The 12,161-nt window shown below is 42.1% G+C and overlaps 1 protein-coding gene across 1 annotated transcript in view; it reads right to left on the bottom strand.

Moving 5' to 3' along the window:
- Positions 1 to 379: 379 nt before the first annotated feature.
- Positions 380 to 12,161, bottom strand: part of LOC124854694 (integumentary mucin C.1-like) — a 25,087-nt gene continuing 13,305 nt past the window's right edge. Inside the window, exons 7-10 of the mRNA XM_047342951.1 lie at positions 2,449 to 2,560; positions 892 to 1,043; positions 600 to 835; positions 380 to 485 (exon numbers count right to left, since the gene is read on the bottom strand). Coding sequence (XP_047198907.1) covers positions 380 to 485; positions 600 to 835; positions 892 to 1,043; positions 2,449 to 2,560 — 606 coding nt within the window. The remainder of the gene's footprint in view (positions 486 to 599; positions 836 to 891; positions 1,044 to 2,448; positions 2,561 to 12,161) is intronic.

The raw sequence follows: 12,161 nt of genomic DNA, 5'->3' as shown, positions 1-12,161 counted from the left end.
TGCTGTATTGCAGATGGGGCAGTACATTGGTCATGAACATGGCTTGCTGTAGTTGTATTCGGTGGTCAGAAGTCAGTAGTGGTTTGCTGTCATGGGGTCGGTTTGTTGTAGTTGGTGGTTGTTGAAGGTAGTTAGTAGTTAGTAGTGGTTATTGTCAAGCAACATGGTCATAGTCAGGCATTACTGGTCGCTGCTGGGGTAGCGGTCATTAATGTGGTTGCTGTTGGGAGCTGTAGTTGTGGCAATGGTTGTTGCTGATAGTGGCAGCTTGGTTGTTGGGGCAGTGGTCGTTGTTGTCAGTAGTGGCAGAAGGTCGCCAGTGGTAGCTGCGGACGGGGCTGTTTGGTCGCCAGTAGTAGTTACTGGTCGCGCAACATGGCTATTGCTGTAGCTGGGGCCTGGTGGCTGGTCGAGTCAGCAGCGGCTGCTGGTCGCCAGTCGGTTGCCGTAGCTGGGCGCGGCAGCTGTCGACTGGGCTGTTGCTGCTGGGTAGTCAGAAGCAGAAGCTGGGGTAGTGGCTGTTGGTCGATGGGGCTGTTGCCGTTAGCAGTGGCAGCTGTAGCTGGGGTAGTGGCTGTTGTCTCTGGGGCAGCAGTTACTGGTCGCTGTATTCATGGCTAACGTAGCTGGGGCAGGCTTGCTCAGCCTGGCTACAGTTGGGGCAGCGGCTGCTGTCGCTGGGGTCGTGGCTGTTGTAGCTGTGGCTGCTTGTAGTGCTGGGGCAGGTAGTTGGTAGAAGCTGGGGTAGTGGTTGCTGTCGCTGGGGTCGCAGACGTAGTTGGGATCGCGGGTTGTTGTAGTTGGGGCAGTAGCTGTTAAGCTGGGCAGTGGCTTGCTGTCGCGGGGGTAGTGGTTGTAGGTCAAAGGTTGTTGTAGTCAGGCATTGCTTGCCCAGTTGGGGCAGTGGCTGCTGGGCAGTGGCAGCTGTCGCTGGGGCAGCGGTAGCTGGTCGATGGGGCTGTTGTCGCTAGTAGTTATTGTCGCTAATGCTGGTTGCTGTAGCTGGGGTTCTGGTATTGGTCGTAGTTGGTAGTGGTTGTTGTCTATAACGTGGTTGTCAGATAAAGGCGGTAATCATTGTTGGGGTAGCGGTTGTTGTCGCCAGTAGTGCGGTTGCTGTCGTATTGTTGCAGCTGGGGCAGTGGCTGTTGTTGTGGGTCGTATTGTTGTCGCTGGGGCAGTGGCCGGCCGTTGTTGGTGTCGCGTTGTTAAGTACTGGGGTGGTGCTGGGGTAATGTAGTTGCAGTTAGGTTGTGGTTGTTGTTGTTGGGGTAGTGGTTGTTGCTGTTGGGGTAGTGGTTGTTGTCATGGGGTGGTTGGGGTATTGATAGTTGCAGTTAGGTGGTAGTTGTTGGGGTAGTGGTTGTTGTTGTTGTAGTGAGAGTGTTACACAAACCAGTCCCACAACAGGCTGGTCCACTGTACGGTACCAACATCTTATATGAAAGGCAAAGTCCCCAGGAGGTGACAACTATGAGGAAATGTATTTTGATGGTTGTTTAACATTAGTTGTTGCCATGGTTACAGTCGTGTAGCATTTTACATCGTACCTTATTACTGACATGTACAGAAATTAGGACCTAGTGACATCACTGATTTCACTGTTTTATACCATGTAACAGAGAATATGTGTGATCAAATCCAACCACACTTTCAACTATACTGGTTGACAGAGCATACAGCCTGAAGCCAAACCAGCAGAGGCAGCAGAACACTGTTTCAGTTCGATGTTGCTACTTGTCTCAGTGAAACAAGCAAGTCCACAATTTAAAACATACGTCATCGGCCAGTAAAAATGTTGAACTAAATTCAACTCCAATTCATGAGTTTGCTCAATGCTTAATAAGCTGTGCAGGCATTTATCTCAAGGTTGTTGTTACCATTTCTTAGTCTGATTATCAAAACAAAGAATTGTTCATTTAAGTCATTTTGGAATCAAAGAAACTCTCAAAATGAGCAGAAATTGTTCTAACTCAAATGTTGGAGTTTTCTGCTTTTCTTTGTCTTAGTAAATGAAAACAATTTTAGTTGTGATGAAAGCAAGAGACTTTATAATCAAGTTGAGTTCCAGGAAATCGTGGATGGAAAATAACAAACAACTGAGAAATAATCAATAGTTTGGTCAACTGGTCAAGATGGAACTAATTAACTGCTTGATCTGCTGTGCTCTTTTAAATCTAAAACATTATGATGATCTTAAGATGAGAAAGTAAAGACATTTTTATAAAAAGACATAATGCAGTAAAAAGTTAGTTTTTAACTTAATGTAAAGTTATGGATCATAAATAGAGTAACTGTATTTAATTAACAAAGTGCTTTTTAAATGTTTAGTACATGAGTAATATATTTAACCTTCACTTTAGTATGAATATGTTAAAAATACTTAAAGGTAGTAGAATAGGTTTGAAGTACCTTTGTATAAATGCAGTATATAAGAAGAAGACTTACCACCGGCTTGAAAAGCAGCGATCCCTCTGCTCCCTACATTGTTTTGGAAGGCCGCAACTGTGGAGGTGATGCGCAACAAACGCGGACACTGTAGACTGTTATCTGCTGGAACCTTCAAGAGGGGTCCGAAACAGACAAAAACACACTGTTGGCAGGAGGTGAAGAGAGATGGAAGTGTTAAGACGCAGAACACAAATAAAGAAGGATGCAGATTAATAAGATAGTCATCTACATCTACTTACAAAGCAGAGGACGGAGTTGCAGTTGTCTGTGCTGCAGCATGTAGCACTTGCAAGTGAACTTGAACCCAAGTTTACTGAAAATGTCTGAGGAGTTTCTGTGATGGGACACAGGGAGGGGGTGCACAGGCTTCTGTAGAATGGTTCGTCCAGTAGTCCCAGATGAAATGCCAAGACAAGTAATGTTAATGGTGATGGAAAGCACACCGTCAATTTGGTACATGTATTTCACTGAAAGTAACTTGTAGAGAAGTTACCTTGAATGGAAGTTGTGATACACACGTTCTGTTACACATGTAACTGCTGCTGTGTTGGAACAGTTAGCATTTGTGCAAGTTTCACACAAAAGAAGCCTAGCTGCAATGTGGAGAAAAATAGTCAGTGATAAGGATGATCTGATCTAAACGCTTTCATAAAGGCTCAAACCTAATGTTACAAAAGGAGTTTCAGACATATGGGTTGTGATCAACATAAATAGACACTACATACATGACTCTAAATTTATTTCATTCAAGCCCTACCTGTTTAGTCTGTTTCTTGTACTGCTGTACTTGTAACTTAAGTATTCTCTGAGGATCAATAGAGCCTCCTTATATTTTCAAGGATATTAATCATATGAGATAATAAATAATAATATATTATTAAAAATAGTAAATTATTACCTGTGCTGGAGAGCGCCCAGATGAGAGTTAGAAAGAAGCAGTTTCATCATGATGAACAGGTAAGTTCAGCAGATTCCTTTACATAATGACTTCATCACTAGAGGCACTTTTATATACCTACAGGTGATGAACGCCTGCATGACTGATACATGTCTGAATATCTCAGTGGATTCAATATCACGCAGAAAGGTGATTCAAACTGTCAGTTCTCTTTGCCCAGAGGAAAACATCACAAACACACTGCACCCATTTAACTTCAGTGTTTAGCTGTTGATATTGTGTAACTATAACAAAAATAGAAACATAGACCTACATTTCCCTCAGGATCATTTAAGTATCTATACATCAATATGTATATAGATAGATAGGTAGATAGAAAGATAGATAGATAGATAGGTAGATAGACAGATAGATAGATAGATAGACAGATAGATAGATAGATATAACACACAAACACTGTTCACATATATTAAATTGTTTTTGCCTTGGTCACAAAAATGTTGTGTGTCAGAACACCTCATGGAGTGTTATTACAGGGAAAGCTATGATGCAAATCATACTTCTTCACTTCCTCAAATGTGGTTATGTTTTTGTCTTTTGTCACAGATGGAAAACAGGGTAAGGGTTAGGGTTAGCACACCTAAACACACATTTTAACTTTGTCAGTGTTTACCTGTTTAGGATTGTGCACCAAAAACAAAAAGCATAAAACATAGACCTACATTTCCTTGAGGATATATATATATATATATATATATATATAAATATATAAATATATGCAAGCCTCACCTCACAAAGGATAAGCTGTGGAGATAATGGATGGGTAGGATATAATATTGATGGTACCATTCAAACTGCAGTCTTCCTGTTTTTACAACAGTGTATAATTCTTTTCCAGATGAGGGTTTTAATGTCACCTCTGTGTTTGACTATGATGACCAGTTAAAAATGTGACTGATTTTATCGTTGTTCTGAATGACGGTTGAGTTTATTATTGTTCATACAGGCAATAAGAAGAAGAAGAATAAAAACATCATTTATGCGAGGCACTTTTCAAACAAATTTACAAAGTGTTTCACAAACACAAGAAAATTAAGACAAACACAAAAGAAATGTAGGTAAAAGCCGCCATTATAAAATGAGTCTTTAAACGATGGTAGCTTGTCTGATTCCCAGTGGAAGGTTATTCCAGAATGCGCTTACTTAGGATGGATTCAAACAAACACTGAGAAGATATATTCAGACAGGGCTGTATTGTTGATGCTCAGCAATGCAGCACACCACCAAGGATTGACGCCACAGCTTCTCTCTATTTTACTTCACAATAGACCTATGGAAATCAGAAGTATGCTATGTGGTGGTGTTACAGTGTGTAGTAACACAAACACAAACACAGTTGACATGTGTGACATTGTTTGCCTTGGACACAACAAGACTGCAATGAACACTCATGGCGTTAATTACAGGGAAAGCAATGGCTTATTTCATACTTTACTTCCAACAAGGTGCTTATGTTTTTGTCTGCATTAGTTTTTTTTTTGTTTATTTTATTCTGTGTGTTACCCAGCAAAAACATTAAAATGTGTCACACAAACCATAAGGTTTTACTGCTACAGCTTTTAGTTCAAATGTTCTAGCTATGGAAGTGATATAATGACTGCACAAACCGAAAAGGACTCAGAAACTCAATATTCTACATCTGAACCTGGCCCATTAAGTCAGCCACGCCAGGTCGAGTATCCACAGATGCTCAGCTGAGGCAAAATCTGGACATCAAACCTATTTTTTACTTCCACCATGCAACCGCCCTGGATACAGTTTTCACTGAACATGGAACTTGAGTTTTCCATATCATTTTTTGTGGTATTTATAATTCAAAATAATACTTATTTTTAGAGAGTGTTTGAGTCCTGTGCAGAGATTTGCCTGTCATTTTTAAATGTTCTTTTCAGTTTCTTTGTTTTCCCAGTGTGTGTATCACCCATACGCCTTTTGTCAGCATTGACGCAAAAGTTACCTATGCAATTGGGAAAGACAGACACTGAGCTTCAAGACATGCATTATTCAATGTAAGAAAACAGATGCAAACACTGGCGGTTAAGAACACGTCAGAATTGACGGATCAGACAGTTTTAGAAAAGCTTTAAAGAACAAATTTACAAAAATCGTAAGAAGATATTGGTGAATGAGGCCCAATGAGATTTAGAGTTATTGGCAGGTAATGGAAGACGGCGAGATTCTGAACAAGTTGTGGTGGTGATGGCAAGTGACTGATGGAATTTACATCATGTCCGCCCTGCTGTTCAATTGGCCATCCACCCCTAAAACACAGTATATGTCACAGTATGAACATTCATGAACGCTTTGGGAGAAAATGTTTTTAGAAGAGAATTAAAAGATAATCAAGATGCTACCGGTCTGATATCAATAGGTTAGCTGCCCAACATTGTAGAGGCCTGGTCCTCATCATCAACTGACATCTGGCAAAACAGAGACTATTCACAGATCAAAGTGAACGGCCAGGTGGTAGACCACCCTCATCTGCACATTGGTCCGGCATTACAAGACAGAACCGGTATTGTCAGTGTAGAGTGGAGCAGAGAAAATTAGGTATATTGCAATCACGCTACCTGGGAATTCAGGAATAACTGAACCCACATTGGGGCAACAGCACAGGTTCGCTGATATCATTCGTGGAACTTTTATTCACTCGATAAATGCATAATTCAACAAAAGAAATGAAACAACTATCACTTCAGAACACAAATCATCATATGAAATTAAACACTTAGACAAGAGAAAAGGACTGGCTGGGACTTACCACGCGACACAAACCAAAGGAAAAAGGGAAGGATTAATAAACTAACCACCTGCAAACCAACAAACGGTCAGAAGAAAACGCCACCACCAGGGATTACCGGGGTCCACAGCACCTGTCAAACTATGTAAAATATAATTAGCATGTCACAAGTGTTAATCAATGTGCTGGTGAAAATGAACAAAACATTAAAAACAAAATGAAACCAAATCCAAACCAATGTAAAAACAATCTGAAAGAAACAAACAATAACTATGTACAAATGATTATTACGGCCAACTCAGGTAATGTGTGATTAGAACAATATTAATAGTTTGAATGTGGCCCTTCTTGAGGTGGTCACCCAAGCTTCTAATCAAATGAGCATAGAGAGCCACAGGAAAGAGAGAGAGAGAGAGACAGAGAACACTTCCATAAAAGCAGAAATCTTTGCTTAGAACAGCAGGGCAGTCAGAAGTGTGGTGGCCAATGATCGCCTACGGTTGACCATAGCATAAACAAATTTAGTAAATAAAATGACTAATACACTGGGATATGGACCATACTGCACTGACCCAGCCAGCACACACAGCACCTGGAGGGTGAGAGTCTCCACGCCGTAGCTGAATCAGGCTGTAGTGCAACATGCACAACAATCATCAGCTGATAACATAAGAACGTTCCCATCTGCGCCCTGAAGGTTCCTGGCGGAGCAACTCACGCCATCCTGATACGCACACAATGGCCATGGAATGACACAAGTATGATACAGACATGCCAGCTGTGCATAGGGTATGTCCGAGCGGTGCGCTGGTTGCCACACACACAAACGCCCAGTCTGCCATGGCAACAAATCGCTCTTCTGGGCTCCACGCCAAACAAAAAAAGACTCCCACAGAAACTGTTTGAACCTGAAGAGAGACATGCAACGGCAATCCTTAAATATGGGGGCTATCAAACGCTCTTCTTAGCAACCAGTAAAGAGGATAGAGCTAAATCTATTATCATCATCATCAGACCAATAGTTGTTACATCTCATGTAAAGAATGAACACATAATTTCCAGTTACAGTACAAAGTCTCATGTCTGTAGTTCCTTTCAGCAAACAGCAACTCCAGCAGTTGAATAAAATGGCAGATAAAGGTTAATAGGTCAAACCAGCAACCGCCAATATGGCATCAGGATTATCCACACCGAACATGTGCACCAAGCTAGCGGGATTCTGTCCTCCAGGCGCCTCTTCAAACCAAATAATATGCAAAAATCACCACAGATAAGCTACAGATATATTTTATTATACGTATTAGTCCATTCACAATGTGTTTCAGATTCTCCTTATTCTTCCTCTAAGGAAACAAGCATATGGACTGCAGGATGTGCACATACTTTTAAAGTCATATAGATAGGCAAATCATCATAATAATACTTATCTTTATTTGTACAGCACTTTTCAACAAACAAAGTGCTCACAAAGGGTGAAACATTGATATGATGACTCTCTCTCTTCCTTGGCTCTGTCAATCAGCTCTCCACTGAAGTCTTTTTTTAAGTTACTTCAGAATGCATGTGTTTCACATCTCTGCCAAACATACATTTCAGTAGTGATCTGCAGGCTCCCAAAGGAGCCTGTGTAAAATATTCACATTATTCAGCATTGAGTAACTGTCAGTTACACATGCATTTCAAGCCAAAGCAACAAATGTTAATTAATAAAACTGTGTATTACAGATACATGCTTTATCTATTAGATTTTAAAAGGAGAATCTCATTATTATTATATTAATAATTTCACTGGGATGCACCAAATAATGTTATCAAGATTAACTGCCTTTATTTTTTCAGTGACTGTTGAAAATGAAAGAATATGACACATCAAAACAAATAAACTTGAATTTGTTAGAGGATGCATGAGATAAAACTTATGATAGTTCACACCCTAAAAATCTGCTCTTCCTGTTTTAGCTCTGCATCTATATGACTTGACCCAGAATAACAACATATAAATAAACCAACTGCTATATTTTCACAAGTTAATGAAAAGACTTGGAAAGTTTACACACTAGTGGATGTTGTAGGTCCAGCAGTGGAGGAGGAGGGACGAGGACTTAGAGAATTTATAGTTTATCAGGGCTATGTTGTCGACACCAATGTTATACAATATACGATTTAAATTATTGTCTAAGTTTATCTTAGATCATAGACAGAACATGATTGTGACACACATCCATGTTTCAAATACAAACATTAAAATTAACATTCTCAATAACGTATGCAAATACTGTATTTATGTCCAAACTAGAATAGAAATGGTTTCTCTTCTAAAGCAGCTGGGAAAACTTAACTGCTGTTATTTGATTAGTTGGTCCTGAATGTCATCAGAGCAAGATTATGCAGAAATAATCGTTGTTTTTAGTAGTTTTAATGAATGATTACAACATATAACGAATATTTTCTTCTTTGTGAAATAAATAAACATTTATCGATTTATTTCCATCTTTGTGGCCTTCATCAAATGTGAAAACCCATCAGTCATATACAAAAACAGTAACCACAACAAGTATTTTCCTTACATTTTACTTCAAGAGTAAAGCTGCTGAAGAAAAGCAATAAATAAATAAATAAATTATTAAGAGAATTAAAAGAACAATGTATTTTATTTGAATATAACTCAACTGTAATTTAGTCACATTGGCATCAACATATGAGTTTAAAATAATAATAAATACTGGAAAAAATGAAGAAAATTTACTTGTAGTGGTTGTTATTGTTGGGGTAGTGGTTGTCGTTGTTGTTGCGGTTGTTGGTGTTGGGGTAGTGGTTGTTATTGTTGGTGTAGTGGTTGTTGGGGTAGTGGTTGTTGTAGTTGGGATAGTGGATGTTGTAGTTGGGGTAGTTGTTGTTGGGGTAGGGGTTGTTGTCGTTGGGGTAGTTGTTGTAGTTTTGGTAGTGGTTGTTGTTGTTGGGGTAGTGGTTGTGATTGGGTTAGTGGTTGTTGTTGTTGGGGTTGTCGTTGTTGGGGTAGTGGTTGTTGTAGTTGGGGTAGCTGTTGTCGTTGGAGTCGTGGTTGTTGTCGTTGGGGTAGGGGTTGTTGTCGTTGGGGTCGTGGTTGTTGGGGTAGTGGTTGTTGTCGTTGGGGTAGTAGTGTGGTTGTTGGGGTAGTGGTTGTTGTTGTTGGGGTAGTGGTTGGGGTCGTGGTTGTTGTAGTTGGGGTAGTGGTTGTTGTTGTTGGGGTAGTGGTTGTTGTTGGGGTCGTGGTTGTTGTTGGAGTCGTGGTTGTTGTTGTTGGGGTAGTGGTTGTTGTTGTTGGGGTAGTGGTTGTTGTCGTTGGGGTAGTGGTTGTTGTTGGGGTCGTGGTTGTTGTAGTTGGGGTAGTGGTTGTTGTAGTTGGGGTAGTGGTTGTTGTCGTTGGGGTAGTGGTTGTTGTTGTTGGGGTAGTGGTTGTTGTTGGGGTAGTGGTTGTTGTTGGGGTCGTGGTTGTTGTAGTTGGGGTAGTGGTTGTTGTAGTTGGGGTAGTGGTTGTTGTCGTTGGGGTCGTGGTTGTTGTAGTTGGTGAAGTGGTAGTTGTAGTTGGGGTAGTGGTTGTTGTTGTTGGGGTAGTGGTTGTTGTTGTTGGGGTAGTGGTTGTTGTTGGGGTCGTGGTTGTTGTAGTTGGGGTAGTGGTTGTTGTCGTTGGGGTCGTGGTTGTTGTAGTTGGTGAAGTGGTAGTTGTAGTTGGGGTAGTGGTTGTTGTTGTTGGGGTAGTGGTTGTTGTTGGTTGTGGTTGTTGTAGTTGGGGTAGTGGTTGTTGTCGTTGGGGTCGTGGTTGTTGTAGTTGGTGAAGTGGTTGTTGTTGTTGGGGTAGTGGTTGTTGTTGTTGGGGTTGTTGTAGTTGGGGTAGTGGTTGTTGTCGTTGGGGTCGTGGTTGTTGTAGTTGGGTTAGTGGTTGTTGTAGTTGGGGTAGTGGTTGTTGTCGTTGGGGTCGTGGTTGTTGTAGTTGGGGTAGTGGTTGTTGTAGTTGGGGTAGTGGTTGTTGTTGTTGGGGTAGTGGTTGTTGGGGTAGTGGTTGTTGTAGTTTGACTAGTAGTTGTTGTAGTTGGGGTAGTGGTTGTTGTCGTAGGGGTCGTGGTAGTTGTAGTTGGGGTAGTGGTAGTGGTTGTTGTCGTTGGGGTAGTGGTTGTTGTTGTGGTCGTTGTAGTTGGGGTCGTGGTTGTTGGGGTAGTGGTTGTTGTCGTTGGGGTAGTGGTTGTTGTCGTTGGGGTCGTGGTTGTTGTAGTTGGTGAAGTGGTTGTTGTAGTTGGGGCATGGTTGTTGTAGTTGGGGTCGTGGTTGTTGGAGTTGGAGAAGTGGTAGTTTTAGTTGGGGAAGTGGTAGTTGTAGTTGGGGTAGTGGTAATTGTCGATGGGGTTGTGGTTGTTGTTGGGGTAGTGGTTGTTGGGGTAGTGGTTGTTGTCGTTGGGGTCGTGGTTGTTGTAGTTGGGGTAGTGGTTGTTGTTGTTGGTGTCGTGGTTGTTATAATTGGGTTAGTGGTTGTTGTCGTTGGGGTAGTGGTCGTTGTCTTGGTTGTTGTAGTTGGAGTCGTGGTAGTTGTGATGGCGTTGTGGTTGTTGTTGTTGGGGCAGTGGTTGTTTTCGTTGGGGTCGTGGCAGTTGTAGTTGCGATCGTGGTTGTTGTAGTTGGGGTTGTTGTCATTGGGGTAGTGGTAGTTGTTGTTGGGGTCGTGGTTGTTGTTGTTGGGGTATTTGTAATTGGGGTAGTGGTTGTTTTGTTTTGGAGTAATTGTAGTTGGGGTAGTTGTGTTGTTGTTGGGGTAGTGGTTGTTGTAGTTGGGGTGGTTGCTGTTGTTGTTGGGGTTGTTGTAGTTGTGCTAGTGGTTGTTGTTGGGGTAGTGGTTGTTGTTGGGGTAGTGGTTGTTGTAGTTGGGGTATGGTAGTTGTAGTTGGGGTAGTGGTTGTTGTAGTTGGGTTCGTCGTTGTTGTAGTTGGGGTAGTGGTTGTTGGGAAGTGGTTGTTGTCACTGGGGTCGTGGTTGTTGTAGTTGGGGTAGTGGTTGTAGTTGTTGGGGTATTTGTAATTGGGGTAGTGGTTGTTGTTGGAGTAGTTGTAGTTGGGGTAGTTGCTGTTGTTGTTGGGGTAGTGGTTGTTGTAGTTGGGGTAGTGGTTGTTGTTGGGGTAGTGGTTGTTGTAGTTGGGGTAGTGGTTGTTGTAGTTGGGGTAGTGGTTGTTGTAGTTGGGGTAGTGGTAGTTGTAGTTGGGGTAGTGGTTGTTGTAGTTGGGGTAGTGGTAGTTGTAGTTGGGGTAGTGGTTGTTGTCGTTGGGGTAGTGGTTGTTGTCGTTGGGGTCGTGGTTGTTGTAGTTGGGGTAGTGGTTGTTGTCGTTGGGGTCGTGGTTGTTGGGGTAGTGGTTGTTGTCGTTGGGGTAGTGGTTGCTGTCGTTGGGGTCGTGGTTGATGGGGTTGTGGTTGTTGTAGTTGGGGTAGTGGTTGTTGTCGTTGGGGTCGTGGTTGATGGGGTTGTGGTTGTTGTAGTTGGGATAGTGGTTGTTGTTGTTGGGGTAGTGGTTGTTGTTTTGGGGTCGTGGTTGTTGTTGGGGTAGTGGTTGTTGTCGTTGGGGTAGTGGTTGTTGTCGTTGGGGTAGTGGTTGTTGTAGTTTGACTATTGGTTGTTGTAGTTGGGGTAGTGGTTGTTGTCGTAGGGGTCGTGGTTGTTGTCGTTGGGGTAGTGGTTGTTGTCGTTGGGGTCATGGTAGTTGTAGTTGGGGTAGTGGTAGTGGTTGTTGTAGTAGGGGTAGTGGTTGTTGTTGTTGGGGTAGTGGTTGTTGTAGTTTGACTATTGGTTGTTGTAGTTGGGGTAGTGGTTGTTGGGGTTGTGGTTGTTGTAGTTGGGGTATTTGTAGTTGGGGTAGTGGTTGTTGTCATTGGAGTATTGGTTGTTGTAGTTGGGGTATTGGTAGTTGTAGTTGGGGTAGTGGTTGTTGTCGTTGGGATTGTGGTTGTTGTAGTTGGGGTAGTGGTTGTTGTTGTTGGGGTAGTGGTTGTTGT

This window comes from Hippoglossus stenolepis, chromosome 14 (assembly GCF_022539355.2).
Source record: "Hippoglossus stenolepis isolate QCI-W04-F060 chromosome 14, HSTE1.2, whole genome shotgun sequence".
NCBI lineage: Eukaryota > Metazoa > Chordata > Actinopteri > Pleuronectiformes > Pleuronectidae > Hippoglossus > Hippoglossus stenolepis.
The sequence above is the reverse complement of the archived record's forward strand: the minus strand, read 5'-3'. Positions and strand labels throughout refer to the sequence as shown.